Below are 17,538 nucleotides of genomic sequence, written 5' to 3'. Positions count from 1 at the left end.
AAAAGAAACAAAGTGTGCACAAGCACTATCAGCTTTTCAAGATTTGTTCGTGGGAATTATACACACCGTAAATGACTGCATCATGTCTGTAAAACAAATTATTTTTGTTCGTCTTGGCTAAATATGTTCACAGATTGTGGTAGTTTAGCAGTTTTGTGTTTAGTTTTATAATTAGATACTATGGTGCACTGAAACACATTTTTTTTTTGTTTGGATCATGCATTAATGGTTTTAAAAAGTGTAGTGACAACAGGCCATGGTCTCCATTTTGAAAATAGTCCCACTCTGGTCGGCACCAACCGTCTTAAGTTCAAGCGGTACTGTGGCCGTAGACTCGCCATTTAAATGAGCTGTCCTTGTGCACCGACTTCATCCATGCATACAGTACACCTGCACAAAAAAACTGTTTGGGATCAGTCTTTTCATTGTATAAACTGTATTTTTTATTGTGGCCTGCAAGTTTGTATTCCAAAATGGTAATAAAGTCAAAAGTTTTTAATTGCTTTTACTGGTCCTGTTCTTTTGTCTTGTTGCTGGTCAGTGTTAATACTTTATTTATTTGCGCATAAATTGTGGCCTACACACAGACAGACCTTCAAATGAAAGACAGATTGAAATTTCAAGAAACAAAAATACTTAAAGACTTCTTTTAAAAACAATTGATATTTTATTTATTTTTACATACATTACTACTCATATAAAAATTCAAGTGTCACGTGCTGCAAAGGGCCTGGATTCACCGAATCAAGATATTTTGGATATGGGCAGTCATGCTTGATCTGCTGCAGTTGTGAGTTTTATTGCATTGGCATGACAAGCATTAGGTTGTATTGCAACAATGCATCTCACAGTCTTTAAATTACTTTGGCACAATTCTTGTTGACATTGTTGAAATTGTATGAAAAAGGAAGAAAATTTGTCATTTGTTAATATCAAAGTGGTATGGTATTACCTAATGGCCACCTTACACCAAATAACTTTGACAAGATTTGGGAAAGATTCTTGAAAGATTGTAGTCTTTCAACTTAAACTTCAAGCTTTACTCAAAACACTACAATCTTTCAAGAATCTTTCCCAGATCTTGTCCAAGTTGTTTGGTGTAAGGACTCCATAAACTAAAAAAACTGCTAGTACATTGAAGCCAATGAAGAGGTTCACTTATCCAAAATATCATATAGCAGCTTGCTATCACCTGCCTAAATTAAGAGCAAAAGTCCAACTGGACACTTCATACGATGAACCTTTTAGTCTTCCAGATGCATTCTACACAATATGGGCTATGAAAAATGACTGACCTCCTCATGGAAGATGGGTAAACCACTACAACATCATACTCGGCTACAGACAAATTATAATGTGATTTACAAAAAAGGTTTTTAAAAAAATTAAATGTTTCACAAAATGTGCCAAAGTAATTCAGACATATGTGTATGGTTTAAGGACCAGATACATGGTGAGTCATTACCTTTTCTTTTAGAACAATCAAATTAAGTCAACTATTGCATCTTAGAACATAAATACAGTTTAGCTCAAATGTCCTTATTGCTTGCTAGAGCTTTAGACCCATAACTCTGTAAACAGTTAGGTGCATCTTACACAGTTTCATTTGCAGATTCATCACAATACATCTAAAGCAAGACCAGTTACAATCAAAGGCTGCGTTTTTTTTTTTTTTTTGCATGGCTCCTGTGCATCCAGGCCCTCTTGTGGATGTCACGGGGACTGCAGTGCAAAGCTGAGATGAGCCTTCATGTTCACTCAGCAGAAGTATCCAGCATGAGAGAAGTTCAGCAGTAGCCTTAAATAGCTTAAGCTCTCTTTTAGCAACCTTCATGGTGTGTCTTATGCGGACACTTGCACATGGATGTCTTTTTTGGTGCAAGTCTTTTTAGCATCTGACCACCATGGCAGCCAAAAGAACTACACATATAGTCATTTTTTCCTTTCATAAATAAGCATAGCAATCATGTTCACTTTGGGGAGAAAAGCTGAAGAATGCTTTTGAACAAGGTGAGTCACTTAATTATGATGATTTTGTTATTCTGTTCTTGGTTCCTTGCAGAAAGACATTTCCTGATTGCTGGGCCCACTCAGCCCACTGGTATGCCACAAAGCGGAGGCTACATCCATCCTTATGAGGCTCTAAATGAGATGGCCCTCAGCAGGACATTCCTCCAGAGCTAGTCACAGCAAAGCACAGCACTCAAACATGGGTCACGGTCAATAGAGACACGGAAGGACAGTAGGGCCAAAAAAGGAAGGAAAACACACAAATAAAGTCCTTCAGGGACACGGGACCCTTTCTCTCCAGGTGGTACCTCACTTGACCACACCTGCTGATTCTGATCTTGCCCTGGCCCGCCACATTAGGGCTAAATCCAATCCAGTGTCACCTCCCCTCTCAGTCTCCTTCAAGGCCACTAGATCTTGTCAAAAAATAGTCCCAGAAAAAATATTTATGACTTCTGGCTTCAATACCAGCTAACATCGAGAAATTCTCATGTGGGAATGAATGTCTGTTATCTGATTGCATTCAGAAGGACACTTCATTTCACTTCTGACACTTCACCTCACATTGGCAGAGAAGCCCTGTCGCACACACTGTGCCTGACGAGGGATATATTAAGGTGCGTCTTTATATAGTTATGTTACAATTTTCATCAGTGTAAACTACCTAACCACGCCTATGCTTAAAAAGGTATTCCTCAGGTTTCAGTAGTCAGCAACACATTAACACAAGATAAAAACATTCCATAAATAAACTTGTAACAAACAAACATAACACAAATAAAATACAATAAATGCAACCAACACAGCAAATGTACCACGAACAGAAAGTTGTAACTATATACAGTGATGCGTGCCAGCAGTGGTTATTTGAGTCCTGAGATGAGACTCGATTTAAATGAAGTGAGAAAATGAGAGGTGATGTGATGAGATGAGGACTTTGTGGGGTTAAGAAAGACACAGGGTGGTGGTCAGGCAAGATGCCCGCAGTGCAACAACCCTGCCCCTCAGAAGATACCTGGGATCCTCCCTGATGGTGGACACCAGAGTGTGTGTCGTCCACAATGCGCAGCTGAAATGCTTTCAATGGATGCCCTCCCCCTCTTCATCCTTGAGCTTCTTTCATCAACAGAGGGCGCTCTTGCTGGTAGCTTCTCACCCAGCTCTGCACCACCTGAGCACACAGAAGGAGTTGAAAATGACACGGAGGTTAGAGTCTTCTGGTGCTGGCGGAAGGAACCTGAAAAGTAGTTAGGAAAGGACATAGGACAAATTTGACACTCCGACTACAACTATGTACTCAAGATATGTCTGCCTGTCATCTTCATAGAATGTCATTGTCTTTGGGTTCTCTACAGCAGACATTGATGGAATGAAACATTATACACATGATAAGGTCCTCAGTGTAAAAGGTAACCTCCAGTAAAAAGGTTAGCCTCATAACATTTAGGGCATACACATTAAAAAGTAACAGTGTGTAAAGAAATAGAACAAATCACTTTATAAATGTAATGTTCATGAAGTATCAATTTGCATAGAAGACTGCACTGAAATGACTACACTGACAAGAAAAGTACCACACTGCCACTTGTTGCAAGCATAGAAAATTGCTTTTTCCATGCTCTCTGACAACGGCAAATTGCAAACTTGCTGTACAAGACTCCATTTCAAATGAGTGATTACATGCAAAAACCACATCGATTGCCCAGACCATTTGCAAAATAAACAGTGCTTTCACAAACAGTGCTTTCATCAACTCGGAATTCTCAGGACACATCCTTGCACAGCAATCACTACTATAGTCCATCTATAATCACCACATCGAGGCTCTCGCTCTCCTAAACAGCAAAAGGGCACTCACTGTGTGGATCTAATCCATCAACGAGAAACTTCTAAATGATCTTGTTGCCTAGCAACTTTAAGGTTTGATAGTTATAATATACCTATTGTGCTGCATTGAACATTACGGCTCTTGAAAAGAAAGTCCAGATTGACCCAATAGGATGTCTCCAGACAGACACATTCTGTCCTGCCATGCAGCGCAATATGAATCAATATACAATTCCACATAAAAACTGCAGAGTGCTACACTTCAACAACACAGGGGTTTTGTCCATCAAGCTGATCAAAGTTTTGATAATGGTTTTGAATTCACAATTCAGACCCTTTTATGAAGTTGTGCATTGCTTTGAAGACTATGTTGACTATGTTCCTACAGTGAATAATCTGGTTAGGGGGGGAGATATTTGGGGAAAATATGTGGAAATGAGAGATCAGCAAAAGACTGTTTCATTGGTGCATGTTTTAATAACTATACACAATAAATACAGTACCCTCCAGAATTATTGGCACCTCAGCTAAAGTTGACTAAAAAGAGGAATATAAAAATCATCTTTTGGAAATTGATCTTAATGCCTTAAGTAAAAAAATGAGGAAATATCCAGCCTTTAAGGACACCATTTTCTTTGTGAATGAATAATGTATCATAAATAAATAAATGTTCTTCCTTAAAATACAGGGGTCATAAGTATTGGCACCCCTATGTTAAATTTCCAGAGGCAGGCAGATTTTTATTTTTAAAGGACAGTTATTTCATGGATCCAGGATACTATGTATCCTGATAAAGTTCCCTTGGCCTTTTGAATTAAAATAGCCCCACAATATATCACATACCCGTCACCATACCTAGAGATTGGCATGGTTTTATTTTTATGCTCATTGAGCTCAATGCTAATCAAACCAGCTAATAGGCTAACTGAACTTTGCCCAACAGACTAGACGCTATTTTTGGCAGACACCAAACACTGCACATCACCAAAAACGCACCATCCCTATTCTGAAGCATGGTGGTGGTAGCAGCATCATGCTGTTGGGATATTTCTCGACAGCAGGCCCTGAAGGCCTTGTAAAAGCAAAAAAATTCAAATTAATTCAGCAAAATATATGGAAATCCTGGAGGACAGTCTGATTCAGTCTGCAAGAGAACTACGACTTGGGAGAAGATTTACACTCCAACAAGACAATGGGCCTCATTCACCAACCGTTCAAAGAAATTTGTTCTTAAAACCCACTTACGCAGTTTTTGCGAAAATGATGGTATTCACCAATATTTTCTTGTTCTCAGGTAAGAACAAAATCTACGAACACTCAAGAGCACTCTTACGAACATTTGAGAACTGACTTGGGTGTTCTCAAAAAAAAATTGCATTTTCATCATATCTGCAGGTGTAAAATATAATATAATTTAAATGACAACTATATATTTTATCATTTATTTTGGAATAAAAATATTATTTTTTAAATAAAATAAATTCTGTTTTTCAAAGCATTAATGTATTTTAGAATAAATAAATGAACACAACAAATAACACTTCAGCAGTGCTTTCACTTTCATATACGGTATGTAGTGTATAATATTCGGTACAAATGAAAGTTGTGGCTTCAGCCTCAATTTCTGCACACGGCCCTGCAATATCATGCTTTTTTATGGGGATTGACAGGGCGTTTACCTATGCTAATTAAGAACAATTGGCACGCCCTGACAACTTAAAAAGAAATGGGATTCAGCATGATAGGAACAAAACTGCGAATGATTCTGAGGTTTAAGAACAGCTTTGTGAATCTGCCTAAGAGTTTTTGTAGGACCTTCTTAAGAACACAGTTAAGAAAAGTCTTAGGAAGATATTGGTGAATGAGGCCCAATGGGCTGAAACCTACAGCGAAAACTACACAGAAATGGTTTATAGACCACAAGGTGAGTGTTCTGGAGTGGTCGAGTCAAAGCCCAGACCTCAATCCGTGGCTGGACTTAAAAACGGCTGTTCACACCTGATCCCCTTCCAACCTGGCTTGAGCAGCTTTGCAAAGAAAAATGGAGTAAAACTGCAGTATCCAGATGTGCAAGCAATTGAGACCTATCTATGCAGACTCCATGCTTTCGTGGTGGCCAAAGGTGCATCTACTCAATGCTGACTTGAAGGGGGTGAATATTTATGCAATTGCATATTTTGTGTTATATATTTTTAATTACTTAACATTACTTTGTAGAAATCTGCTTTCAATTTGACATTAAAGAGGGGATTTTTGTAAATGATTGTAAAAAATGCCAAATTAAATTGATCAAGATTAATTTAGAAACTTTAACCATTTAGAAACGCAGTAAAAGGGGAAACATCCAAGGGGGGTGAATCATTTTTATAGGCACAGTATGTGTTTCAGCGACCGTGTTAGCAACCATCAGTTAAGGCAGTGTTAAGCTGTTTTGGACAATATCAATTTCATGTCAAATTGGAGTCACCCACCTTAGTGTCCTCCTCCCTCCAGAGCATTTCTTGTTCGGCTTCGTTCACCTCTTCTGAGGGGTCATATGTGTAAACTGGGAGCAGCTGGTGTCGAAGCCGGTCGAGCCTTCAACAGGGACACACAAAGCACTTTATAAGTATAACATCCAGTCTACATCTGCGGTGTGTCATTGCAACAACAAAACTGAAATACTGTGACGGTTGAATGGGCATGAAGAAATTCACCTTCGCTTCCTCCGTATGTAGAGCACCTGCAATCAAAGCAGAAGTCACTTTACATTTCTCTGTTGTATAAATACCAGCTCAATGGTATTGTAAATACAACAAATAACAAACAAGGATACAGGACTTATCTATGGCTTTCTTAGACTCACTGTATAACAACCAACACCAAACTTTGTCTATATTTGTCTATGTATTTGTCATAAATTCAATATGGTATTATTGTGTATTGCTGACATGTTTTCTTGAAACTTGTTATGGCTTTACAAAATATTACAATTTAAACTTTAAAGCTACAAAATCAGCCATACTAGTCATCTGGGTTGGTGAGATATTCACACTTTGGCAATTCCACCCTTCGCACCAACAATCACCATGATTGGTTTTGACTGGCATCCTGAATGGGCATGTCCTGCCTAAAGCCCACTCTCAGTTTTGGATTGGTTAGGATAGAGCCTGAGACCAACTTCAGGACAGAATATTTCTGGAACGTTGGACTGGTCAATGCACCTAGTTCACAAAACCTTGTCTGCTGTTTAAGAAATGATTTTGAGCACATTTCAGCATAAAAGCATAACATTTAATTTACTCTTCAAGCCAGACTTCCTGCTGCAAACTACAAAAAATGAATCCTTGTCTGTGCGCCTCATTACAGGCTAACTTGTTTGAGACATTCCCATCATGTGATTCTGCATTCTTCATTCAAGTCCCTGACTGCCACACCACTGCCACACACACACACACACACACAAACACAAACACACACACACACACACACACAAAGTCCCTTCTTATAGTAAAAACTATAAATTTAATGCCTCGTCTACACTCTAGTGAGCATTCACGATTCCTGACGCAAACATACAGCAAGCTCTCTCCGTACAGCTTTGTTAGCTATAGCCAAGCCACCTTACCACTGCTGTCACAATTCCGATGATGGTGACGAGGAAGAGGGGGACCAGCACGTAGCCCACCGCCACATCTTTGTCTGCGATGGAGGGAGGCTGGGTAGTAGAGTTCATGGCGCGTTCCAAGGAGGGGGGCAGGAGGAAGGGGGAAGGAGGAGGAAGAGGAGGAGGGAAAGGGGGTGCACCCCTTGTTTTAGAAGTGGCGAGCCTCGTCCCTGACCGTGGTTGAGCGTTTGTGAGGCAGTGCAGCGCTCCTCTGGTTTCCTCCCAGTTGTTTACGCCTCATCGTCGGGATTCATGTGACTTCCACATGGTTTCTCCCCTCTCACTAATCAGTGTGAAATCTGTTTAAAGAGAAGGAGGGGCTGGCTTGAAGAACAGAGGAGGAAAGATAAGGAATGACTACTGGACTCGCTTCTTGTCATGGTGTGGAGAGAGTGTTTTATTGGTGTGACTGAAAAAAAATGTATATGTATGGAACTAAAGCTTTTTGGTCTGCCATTTTAAAAAACAAAGTGCTAGCTTAAAGTGCTTATCAGCCATTCTCATTTTGAAAATGTAGGATGTCCTTGTTATGGCTTTTGGTCATTTTTATTTAATTGACTTTTTGCAATGAAGTGTAGGTGAGTCTTAAATAATCTCCAAGACTGTTTTAGTGCCTAGTATGCCTAACCACAACCAGCTTAAGTTAGGAACCATGCACACAGCGGTAAACCTCCAATGGCTTAATTCTCCTTGCAAAACAAGGTCACCGAGTTACCCAGGTTTGTCAGTAAACCATGTGGCCTACTTGGAATCCCCCCTGTAGTCTTCGCTTGAGCTGGTTACTTCCGCCAAGGTTGTTTCAGTTCAGTTTGTCTGTTTGTTTGTTTGTCTGCCAGCAGTGCCACAAACTAGTGGGCCTATTCTTACAAAAATATATGTAGTTTTTTGAGTGTCAAAATTGCTCTAAAATTCAAGAAATTCCTTGGAGATCATATATAAATCCAGTATTTGGGGCATGATTTTTTTTTTCAACATTGTATTGCACTGCAGAAATTGACTAGCCTGACCCACATTAAAGGAGAATTCCGGTGTGATAGACCTAAAGTGTGTTGAAACATGATACCGAGTGTGAACGTATGTCTCATAGCCCATCTCGGCTTGTCCCCTGCACTCCAAAATCTGGCGCTAGTTAGCCGATGCTACCAACAGCTTTTTCAATGGTGGTGCTTCAGCATCGGGCTAGCCATGCAAATAAATCACTGTTTTACACCATTTACGAGGCTCAATGTATCTCCACACTTCATTGGTAGACTTCCGAGGGCCCCGACATTTAAAACGAGACATTGAGAACTTTGAAAAAGCACTGGTAGTTTACTTACAAGACTATTTATACAGACAGTTAAGGGTGTGACTTTCGAAATCGATGTCTCGAATCAGTGTCGAGGCTTCGAAGCACAAGTGTTTCGAAACACTGCTTCGAAACGTGGTTCAAAACAGCCATGTCATGTGACCACTGCTTCGAAACATCGTTCAAAATCCCCATGTCATGTGACCAAAGTTAAGTGAACCTTCGGTGCATTTCACCGGTGTCGGCAGGCGTGCCCGCACATTCAATTAACAGTGTGTAGACTATTCTTAAGCAATAACCATGATGGTGTAGTGGTTAGTGAGGGCGTTTTTTGCACGGTAGGCCTAGCCCAGGCTGCTCAAATGTGGTTTGATCCCCGTTTGATTTAAGTTATTGTTTCAGATCGTATCTGTTTATGTTTTTTTACTTCATCATTAACCACACAGTTTCAACTAAACTCTCAGAATGGTAAAAAAAAAAAAATCGAGAGTTTTTATAAGAAGAAAGTGATTTAGAAAACACCATCGGCAGCGATAAGAATCTCTTTATTGTCACTTCATGTGGTCTCCCATCCAGTAATTGACCAAGGGCATGACTGCTTAGCTTTTGCAAAGACTGAACACAGGTAACACAGCAAGCCACAAACTTTAAAGACTACATCTACAATACGAAGCATTTGACAGATTTGTTTCACCCTAAACAGCTCTGAGGTGTCGGAATTGTTTCGAAGCTTCGGAACAATTCGGCACAATTGCTTCAAACGTTTCAGTGTTTCATAAAGCCTCGCTTTGCCCATCCCTACAGACAGTATCTTCACAAAGTTTAGCGTTTGCAGCCATCTTGAATTTAGTCACGATAAGTCGAGCGACGAGTAAGAATGAACAGGTATGATAAGGGATCAGATTCCAAAAATAATTCCGTGGAAATGCACGGATTCCAGTTGCTGCTACTGGAAGAAACTGGAATCCATGCATTTCCACGGAATTATTTTTGGAATCTGATCCCTTTATCATACCTGTTCATTCTTACTCATTCGACTTTATCGTGACTAAATTCAAGATGGCTGCAAACGCTTAAACTTCGATGAAGATACGGTCTGTATAAATCGTCTTGTAAATAAACTACCAGTGCTTTTTCAAAGTTTAAATGTCAGGGCCCTCGGAAGTCTACCAAATAAGTGTGGAGATACATTGAGCCTCGTAAATGGTGTAAAACAGTGATTTATTTGCATGGCTAGCCCGATGCGAAGCACCACCATTGAAAAAAACTGTTGGTAGCATCGGCTAACTAAGCCCAGATTTTGGAGTGCAGGGGACAAGCCGAGATGGGCTATGAGACATCACGTTCACACTCGGTATCATGTTTCAACACACTTTAGGTCAATATCACACCGGAATTCTCCTTTAAAATGTGGGGTCTGGGCACTCACCGTTCGCAGTGCTCAGTCCGAAGGGCAGAATAATCGGTCGTCTTTCAAATTCCCTCTGCACGCAATAAGACAGCGCAATGAGTCCCATGCGTTTCCCACCAGAGGCGCTAGTTGGCTAGTTCAAACTTTTGCCAACTTAATAAAAGCTTAACTCGTGTCACACTGTTCACCAACAGCAACATTATCTTATTTGTTTTCAATTAGCAGGGAATTCAAGCCAAACCGTTGCAACTCTGCCATCAATCATTATGTTAAGCCCGCCTAACGACTCTATACACGATTTGATTAGCCTGAGAGAAGTTTATTTTTTCGAGCTAACAAGCCAACGGAGAGTTGCTAGACTAGCCCTGGCAGCAAGGGTGCGTCTAGATTTCTAGGCTAGAAATTGACATTTTTTACATGAAACTACATTTTACTGCATTGTAGGCCTACTTCAGAAAAACTGCAGTAGGCTAGGCTATAACTGCAGTTATTTTTTTGTAAAAGTATTTTCATGGTGGAGCGGGTAGTGTGGGTCATCCTAAACAGGGTACAGCACCACAAATTCTCAATTTTATATTTTTCACATTGCGAGATTACATTTCCATGCACACCATGTTCCTGTTTTAATCAGAATAGTGATAATATTCTGATTGCATATGATTCATGTAAATACCTTATTCCAGTTGTTATAACCCGATTAAGATAATCCAATTATTTAAAACCACAAAAAGACCCCTGGCATTCCAGCAAACAATTTTTGGTTCAAGGAACATTAAGCAAATATTCGCTGATGGGTGCAAAAATGTTCGCTGTGAATGTTCCCTGAAAGCAATTCAGAAACGATTTCTTAGCATTCCGCTATCGTTCCTTTGTGGTCAAGTCTTTAGTTCGGGGAATGTTCGCGGGACATAAACCATGTTCAAAGTCCGAGCAGAGGAGCCAGTATAAAAGATTTTATGACGTCTTTTATATAGCAATTTTGTACATAACGTTCGTTCAACATCTTCTTTCCTGGATATTGCATTTGCAATATGATCATTTTTTCGTAGGGGAAGGAACTCCCCAGCAAACATAACGTTCAGGTAACATTCTCTAAATGTCTGCAAGTTACACAAAATGAAACCTTTAGACAACGTTCTAGGAACATTCTATAAAGGTTTAATTTTGTGTAACATTCAGCAAACATTCCTGGAATGTTCTCTTATAGATGCTTTGTGTGACCTTCAACAAACCTATAGTGAACCTTCCCTGAAGGTTCTATTAAGGTTACATTTTGTAACCTTTCACAAACGTTCCTAGAATGTTCCCTTGTGGTCGACCATAAAGTAACCTTTCGGGAACATTCCCTGAAGGTTCTATTAAGGATACATTTTTTTTATTATTATTATTGTTTTGAAGACTGAAATTATGAATGTTTTGGAATTCATCGATGGGTGAAAGTATCGCAATATTCGTTAAAAGGTTGTGCAAGAAGCAATGTTTACGCGCACTGCTGAAAGATAAAGAAGCGGTGGAAACCTCAAAGAGACTGAGACGTCATGACGCAGATACTATACGTCTGGTTTATTTAGAATAGGTCGATTAACACGTAAACGGGAACATTCAGGTAGCTCAACACATGTAAATTCAGACACAAAACATCTTATTCAGAATATTGCCATAACCATAAGGACCTTCATCGGAATATGGTGTGCATGGAAACGTAGTGATTGACTGTCTGCGCTTCATATGGTGTAAATTCCTGATATCATTCAATAGCGTTGATCTTTCATTACAGATTAACAGCAGGACATCAATGAAACTTGAGCTAACAGTAAGTGATCAATGAGACCTAATCCGTGTGTGTTTGCTGATACAGTGACCAAACGTAGCCCTTAGCCTTAACGGCAAAACAGTTCTGCAGTCACAGCCAAACTGATTTCCTTGTGCGACCTATAGTTGCCAACAACATATGACCGAAAAATCAACCCTCCTTCATTTTTCATATGCATGCCTCGGTCATCTTTGTTCACACCGCCAACGAAAGAAAACAAAGCCAAAGAGGCAGGAATCATACGGGCACTCACCTGAAAGATTGTCTTGACACCAGGAAGAAAAACACGAGGGAGAAATAAGAGAAGTGGGCGGTGACAGAATGACTTGTCAATTCTATTGAGAGGCCTCTGACTGCATTGCTCTGATCGGGGCTGGGCTTATGTGGGGCGGAGCTCATCGTTGAGCTCAGCCCACGCTGAACATGTCCCTTCTGAAAGGCCCCTCACTACACCAGAGACTTTTATGAGGAGACAGCACTTAAAGAATCTCCCATATTGTATGGGGTTAGTTCGTAACGCAAACATGGCAGTCGTCTACACATATTCCGCCTCTTCCGCCGCCAAAAGTTGACATGTGAATACATCTTGCCAATCATGTGGTATGTTGTAAATACATCGTGCCAATCATGTGTTGTGATCTCGCAGATGGAGGAGGTAGGTGTCGTGATTCATGAAGCATTGCGCACGCGCAGTTCTACCTGAAATAGATGCCGGATAAGTGCATTAGTGCCCAAAAAGCGTTGCAATATGGCCGCCGATTGGAGGGACTTGCCTAAAAGGACTTTGACTATGCTGTGTAGATCGGGGCTTTGCTCATCATTGAGCTCAGCCCACATTGATCATGTCCCTTCTGGGCACAGTTTGTCATTTATTCAAGTTAACCTGATTTCCACACTGTACCGGGGGTGTTAAACGTACGGTTCGAGGGCCAGATCCGGCCCGCCAGCAGGTTTCATACGGCCACCCCTATGTTAGGAAGCAAGGGGGAGAAATGTTATTTACTTCCAGAGATGGATAAGGCTACTGAGCGGGTCTACCGGACCCAGGCCCAGAGTCCTCAAGGGCTCAGGGGGCCCTGAAGCACCTCTGCGTAAAGTCACTACTATTCTCTACCCCTGATATCTGAATGGGGCCTTCAGTATAAGTATAAGTATGTATATAAACTGTTTTGATCCCGTGAGGGAAATTTGGTCTCTGCATTTATCCCAATCCGTGAATTAGTGAAACACACTCAGCACACAGTGAACAGAAGCACACACTAATCCCGACGCAGTGAGCTGCCTGCAACAACAGCGGCGCTCGGGGAGCAGTGAGGGGTTAGGTGCCTTGCTCAAGGGCACTTCAGCCATGCCTACTGGTCGGGTTTCGAACGAAGAAAGAAAGAGCAATATGACAGCAGCCTACATGATAAACCTATATGTCTTATTTGTTCATATGTGGGTGTTGTGAAGGAGTATACCATGCAGAAAAATGATAATGTCGGTCCCCACAAGGTCTCATTGAGAGAGGAGTTAAGTCATTTAGAGACGTGTGACCGTCGCAGGAAGTGCATCATAACAAAGGAACACCAGACCCTCGTGTAACAGCTGTACTACTGACCTAGCGTTCATGGGCATCGGAAAAAACTTTTTCCCAGTGAAAACATCATCATTCCCTATTATTCACGTCACATAATGTGTGAGTCAAAGGTCGGAAACTGGGGCTAGATTTGGCTAACAGAGTTGCCCAGTTAGGGGCTCGTCATCACTTTTGTCGTCACGTTGTAGTTCGTTTGTAGTCCATGTGGCCTTTCATGTCCAACAGTTTTAATGTGAACTTGGGAATTTGCCGTTTTTGTCACTTGAAAGCTGCATATCTTTCTTTCATAAGCGTCTTACACTATATTTTAAGCAAATACAGTTGTTTATTTAGGATTAGTGAGTGTATGTTTTAACCTTTGTTGTGGCATCCGTGTTTGTCACACATTCCGATGGCAAAGCACATGAACACTTGCTGTGGGAAAAACAAAGTAGCCACGGGGGCGGTCCTTGTCATTCCGAAGTGCCATGAATGCACCATGATACCAGAGAATGGTGATACTGCAGGCTTGTAAAATTAGTTAGAAAATAAGGCAAAAAAACTACAAGTTTCCAAATGCTGCTTCCTTATGTTGGAATGTGCAAAAATGTACAAACAATCAAGAGAATGCCTTCTTGTATGTGATTTCTGCAACAGTGATACTGCAAACGTGTTGATAGTCTATTGTTGATTTTTATGTTGTAGTGTAAAGCATGTCACACAGTAGCCTAGCCTACAGAAAACACTTAAAGGACAAGTTCGATATTTTACACTTAAAGCCCTGTTTTCAGATAGTTTATGATTAAATAGAATGTTTAAGATTGAAATTTGGACACATGCTGCTGTCCTGAGAATTTTCGGTTTCTGTGGTAGCGGATTTCTGGGGTTGGATGTGAGCACACCTGTTGAGAATCTGTAGAAAGCTGATCACCGTGTGTCTGCGGTCTGCATTTTACTGAACTTCGCTGGAGGTCGAAAGAAATCGCCCAAAAAGCTCTTTCGCCTAAGAAATACAGCGGTTCCCACATTACCTCCTGGGATGACAGGAGTTGGAAGAACTTGGGGTAAGGTTGACATTTTGTAACGTAACGTTTGTAACAAGCGGAAAATTAACTTATTTGTTATGTCCATAACCTGTCATGTTCACATCATAAGCCTAACACTAACCCTAGCCTACATGAATAATTTGACTACATGATTTTGTACGTTTACTATTTTTTTGGCTGTGGAACGATACCGCGACTGCATAAGACTACAGAAAGAATACAAACAACCCCATATCCGTTTCCGGCAGCGGAGTAATACCCGTACCTCACAGCACATCCAATACAAGTCAATGGAGTTGGACAAAAACTACGATAAAACCTGTTGGAAAGAATCTTTTGCAGCGATTTTTGTGTGAGCATATCAGTGAACACCCCTGACCACTCGGTGAGTTTCACGTCTTTATAAACGAAAGTTTAATGCGTTTTAGGAAGGATTGTTCCAGTGCACCTATGCAGCGTTGTGGAGGAGGGGGGCGCTACCACAGAAACCGAAAATTCTCAGGGCAGCAGCATGTGTCCAAATTTCAATCTTAAACGTTCTATTTAATCAATAACTATCTGAAAACAGGGATTTAAGTGTAAAATACCGAACTTGTCCTTTAAGTGTTTTCTGTAGGCTAGGCTACTGTGTGACATGCTTTACACTACAACATAAAAATCAACAATAGACTATCAACACGTTTGCAGTATCACTGTTGCAGAAATCACATACAAGAAGGCATTCTCTTGATTGTTTGTACATTTTTGCACATTCCAACATAAGGAAGCAGCATTTGGAAACTTGTAGTTTTTTTGCCTTATTTTCTAACTAATTTTACAAGCCTGCAGTATCACCATTCTCTGGTATCATGGTGCATTCATGGCACTTCGGAATGACAAGGACCGCCCCCGTGTAAAATACCGAACTTGTCCTTTAATTGATGTGATATAATGATAACTTGTTAAATATATGCATACAATGGTTTATTAGTCATTTATTTCGTCAGTCATCATGTTCATGTTAATGAATAGGAAGGACATTTAAACCATAGCCATAAACCAACATTTCGCACAATATCTGCCGTGAGTCCCTATGCGTGAATCACAAGCTCCTCCCAGCTGACTCTGGCAGATCACGTGGACAGTCTAGGCTGAGATGTATCTTTTGTCGACGATCTCCAGTGCCCATGATAATGAGACTGTCTTTGTTGATGTCTGGTACCCTGCGAAGGGCAAGCACCAAGACATCTGTGTGACGTGTAGATATGTGGGGTTTTGCCAAAATTACTTACTGCTACTGCCACCTTTGTGTGTGTGAACTGTGACTGGCAGTTTACATAGTTCAACAGCTTGATGAGGAAGGTAGAGGACGAGGTTGGCTTTGGTTTCCCTCGATCCCAGGAAAGCTTTAAAGTCTTTGATTGGTGTAGAATCTTGTATTTTGTATCCCTTATCATGTGCTTTTCCCATTGTATGTCTACGGCCTGGCCCTACGCACATACACGCCAGGCACCGGCTAGAACAAGGTAGCAGTGGAGTTTCTCAGACATTTGTCATGGCAGAGCCAGCGAAAAAAGAAGCAGAAAGTGAGTAAACTGTTGTCTGAGGAACAGGGAAAGAGGAAACAGTAGAGAAACTGCGTATTTTCTTTTTAACTCTACAGTACAGAAACTGCATAGTTTCTCTTTAACTGTACAAAAGCTAATCCTCCTCAAACTACTTCAAGAAGGTACTGTCACTATGCACAGTAGTTTATGTAGGCTATCATATAGGCTATAGCCAACATATTAATATGCATCCCAGACCATGTTTACAGTTTATTTTATTTTTTTAAATAATTTACTGTAATTAATGATTTACTGTAAACCGATCATTTTGTCATCATCAAGTTAGGTCTACTGTAATGTTTATTGATATTGTCACTTTTTTCCTGTTACTTGTATTGTAAGTTGCTTTGGATAAATGTCTGCCAAATACCATGACTGTAATCACACTAACCAAATACCTTTGATTTTATTAGCACCCATTTCGCAATAAAAGCACAGTGAGCTGGCTGTGCAAGGTAATTGCTTACGCTACGATGTCATGCATTATCAATGCATTTTAAGTTTATGCTTAGACTATTTTCTTTTATGTGAAGGCCTACAAGTGAATAACAGGTTGCGAATAGGCGGACATGACATCATTAGTTTACAGGCAAAGTGTAATGGGGTTGAGAGTGACAGGCCATGGTGAAAGAGCTGATGCTCTTTTCTCACTTAATGTACATGAAAACAAGTCCCATACCAAGTGTATATGTCTGTTGTTTACACATCAAAAGTTTGTTTGCAAAAACAGGTAATTTTTATCATTATTAAAAAATCATAATATTTTATTTTGCATTTCAGGTAATATCAACCAAACTGCATTTGGGTTGTTTTGATTAAGTAAAAATGCATCTTATCTAATCAAAACAACCCAACTTCAGTTTTATTGAAATTACGATTAAATGTTGATATTGTTGCTATTATATTATTACAATACAAGGCATTTAATTCAATAAATTCACAATTTTAAAAAATATTTGTGAAAATTTGATCAAAAAGTGCTAATCTACTCTTGCAAATTAATTCTTCACATGCTCTTACATTTTGAGGTTCAATAGTTGAATCACTGGAATGAGTACTTTCTATTTTATTTTTGTTGTAGGCCTACTTTTACCTTTACTATCCCTAATAAATGGATTTGTGATGTTTTTTTCATGGTCAAACAATGTCCCCGACACTGGTGTTTGTCAGAAGATTAACTTTGGCCACTAGATGCCACCAAAGATAGTTTTTTGTATTTTTTTTGTCTCTGGTTGTAACATATTACCCAATCCTCATGTCTCTCATTGTCTTTGGTCCCATGTCTCATTTATTCATTGTTCTAGTGGATTAACCCTGCTCACTCTTTGTCTGCATCCCTGCTATGTGAATCCC

General features: G+C 40.1%; 1 protein-coding gene across 2 annotated transcripts; it reads right to left on the bottom strand.

Moving 5' to 3' along the window:
• Nucleotides 1-647: 647 nt before the first annotated feature.
• On the bottom strand, nt 648-12,360 carry smim29 (small integral membrane protein 29). Of its 2 annotated transcripts, none has more exons than XM_048240844.1 (5): nt 12,249-12,360; nt 7,445-7,803; nt 6,534-6,559; nt 6,309-6,414; nt 648-3,181 (listed from the first exon to the last, which is right to left on the bottom strand). In XM_048240844.1, exons 2-5 carry the CDS (start codon nt 7,550-7,552, stop codon nt 3,113-3,115), a joined length of 309 nt encoding a protein of 102 aa, XP_048096801.1. In that variant the 5' UTR covers nt 7,553-7,803; nt 12,249-12,360; the 3' UTR covers nt 648-3,112. The 2 variants fall into 2 exon arrangements, with proteins under 2 accessions (XP_048096801.1, XP_048096800.1); XM_048240843.1 differs by having other exon boundaries at nt 7,445-7,782.
• Nucleotides 12,361-17,538: the final 5,178 nt, after the last annotated feature.

Source organism: Alosa alosa, chromosome 4, assembly GCF_017589495.1.
Source record: "Alosa alosa isolate M-15738 ecotype Scorff River chromosome 4, AALO_Geno_1.1, whole genome shotgun sequence".
In the NCBI taxonomy this organism is placed as follows: Eukaryota; Metazoa; Chordata; class Actinopteri; order Clupeiformes; family Clupeidae; genus Alosa; species Alosa alosa.
Note: the sequence above shows the minus strand (reverse complement) of the source record. Positions and strands in the feature narration are given on the sequence as shown.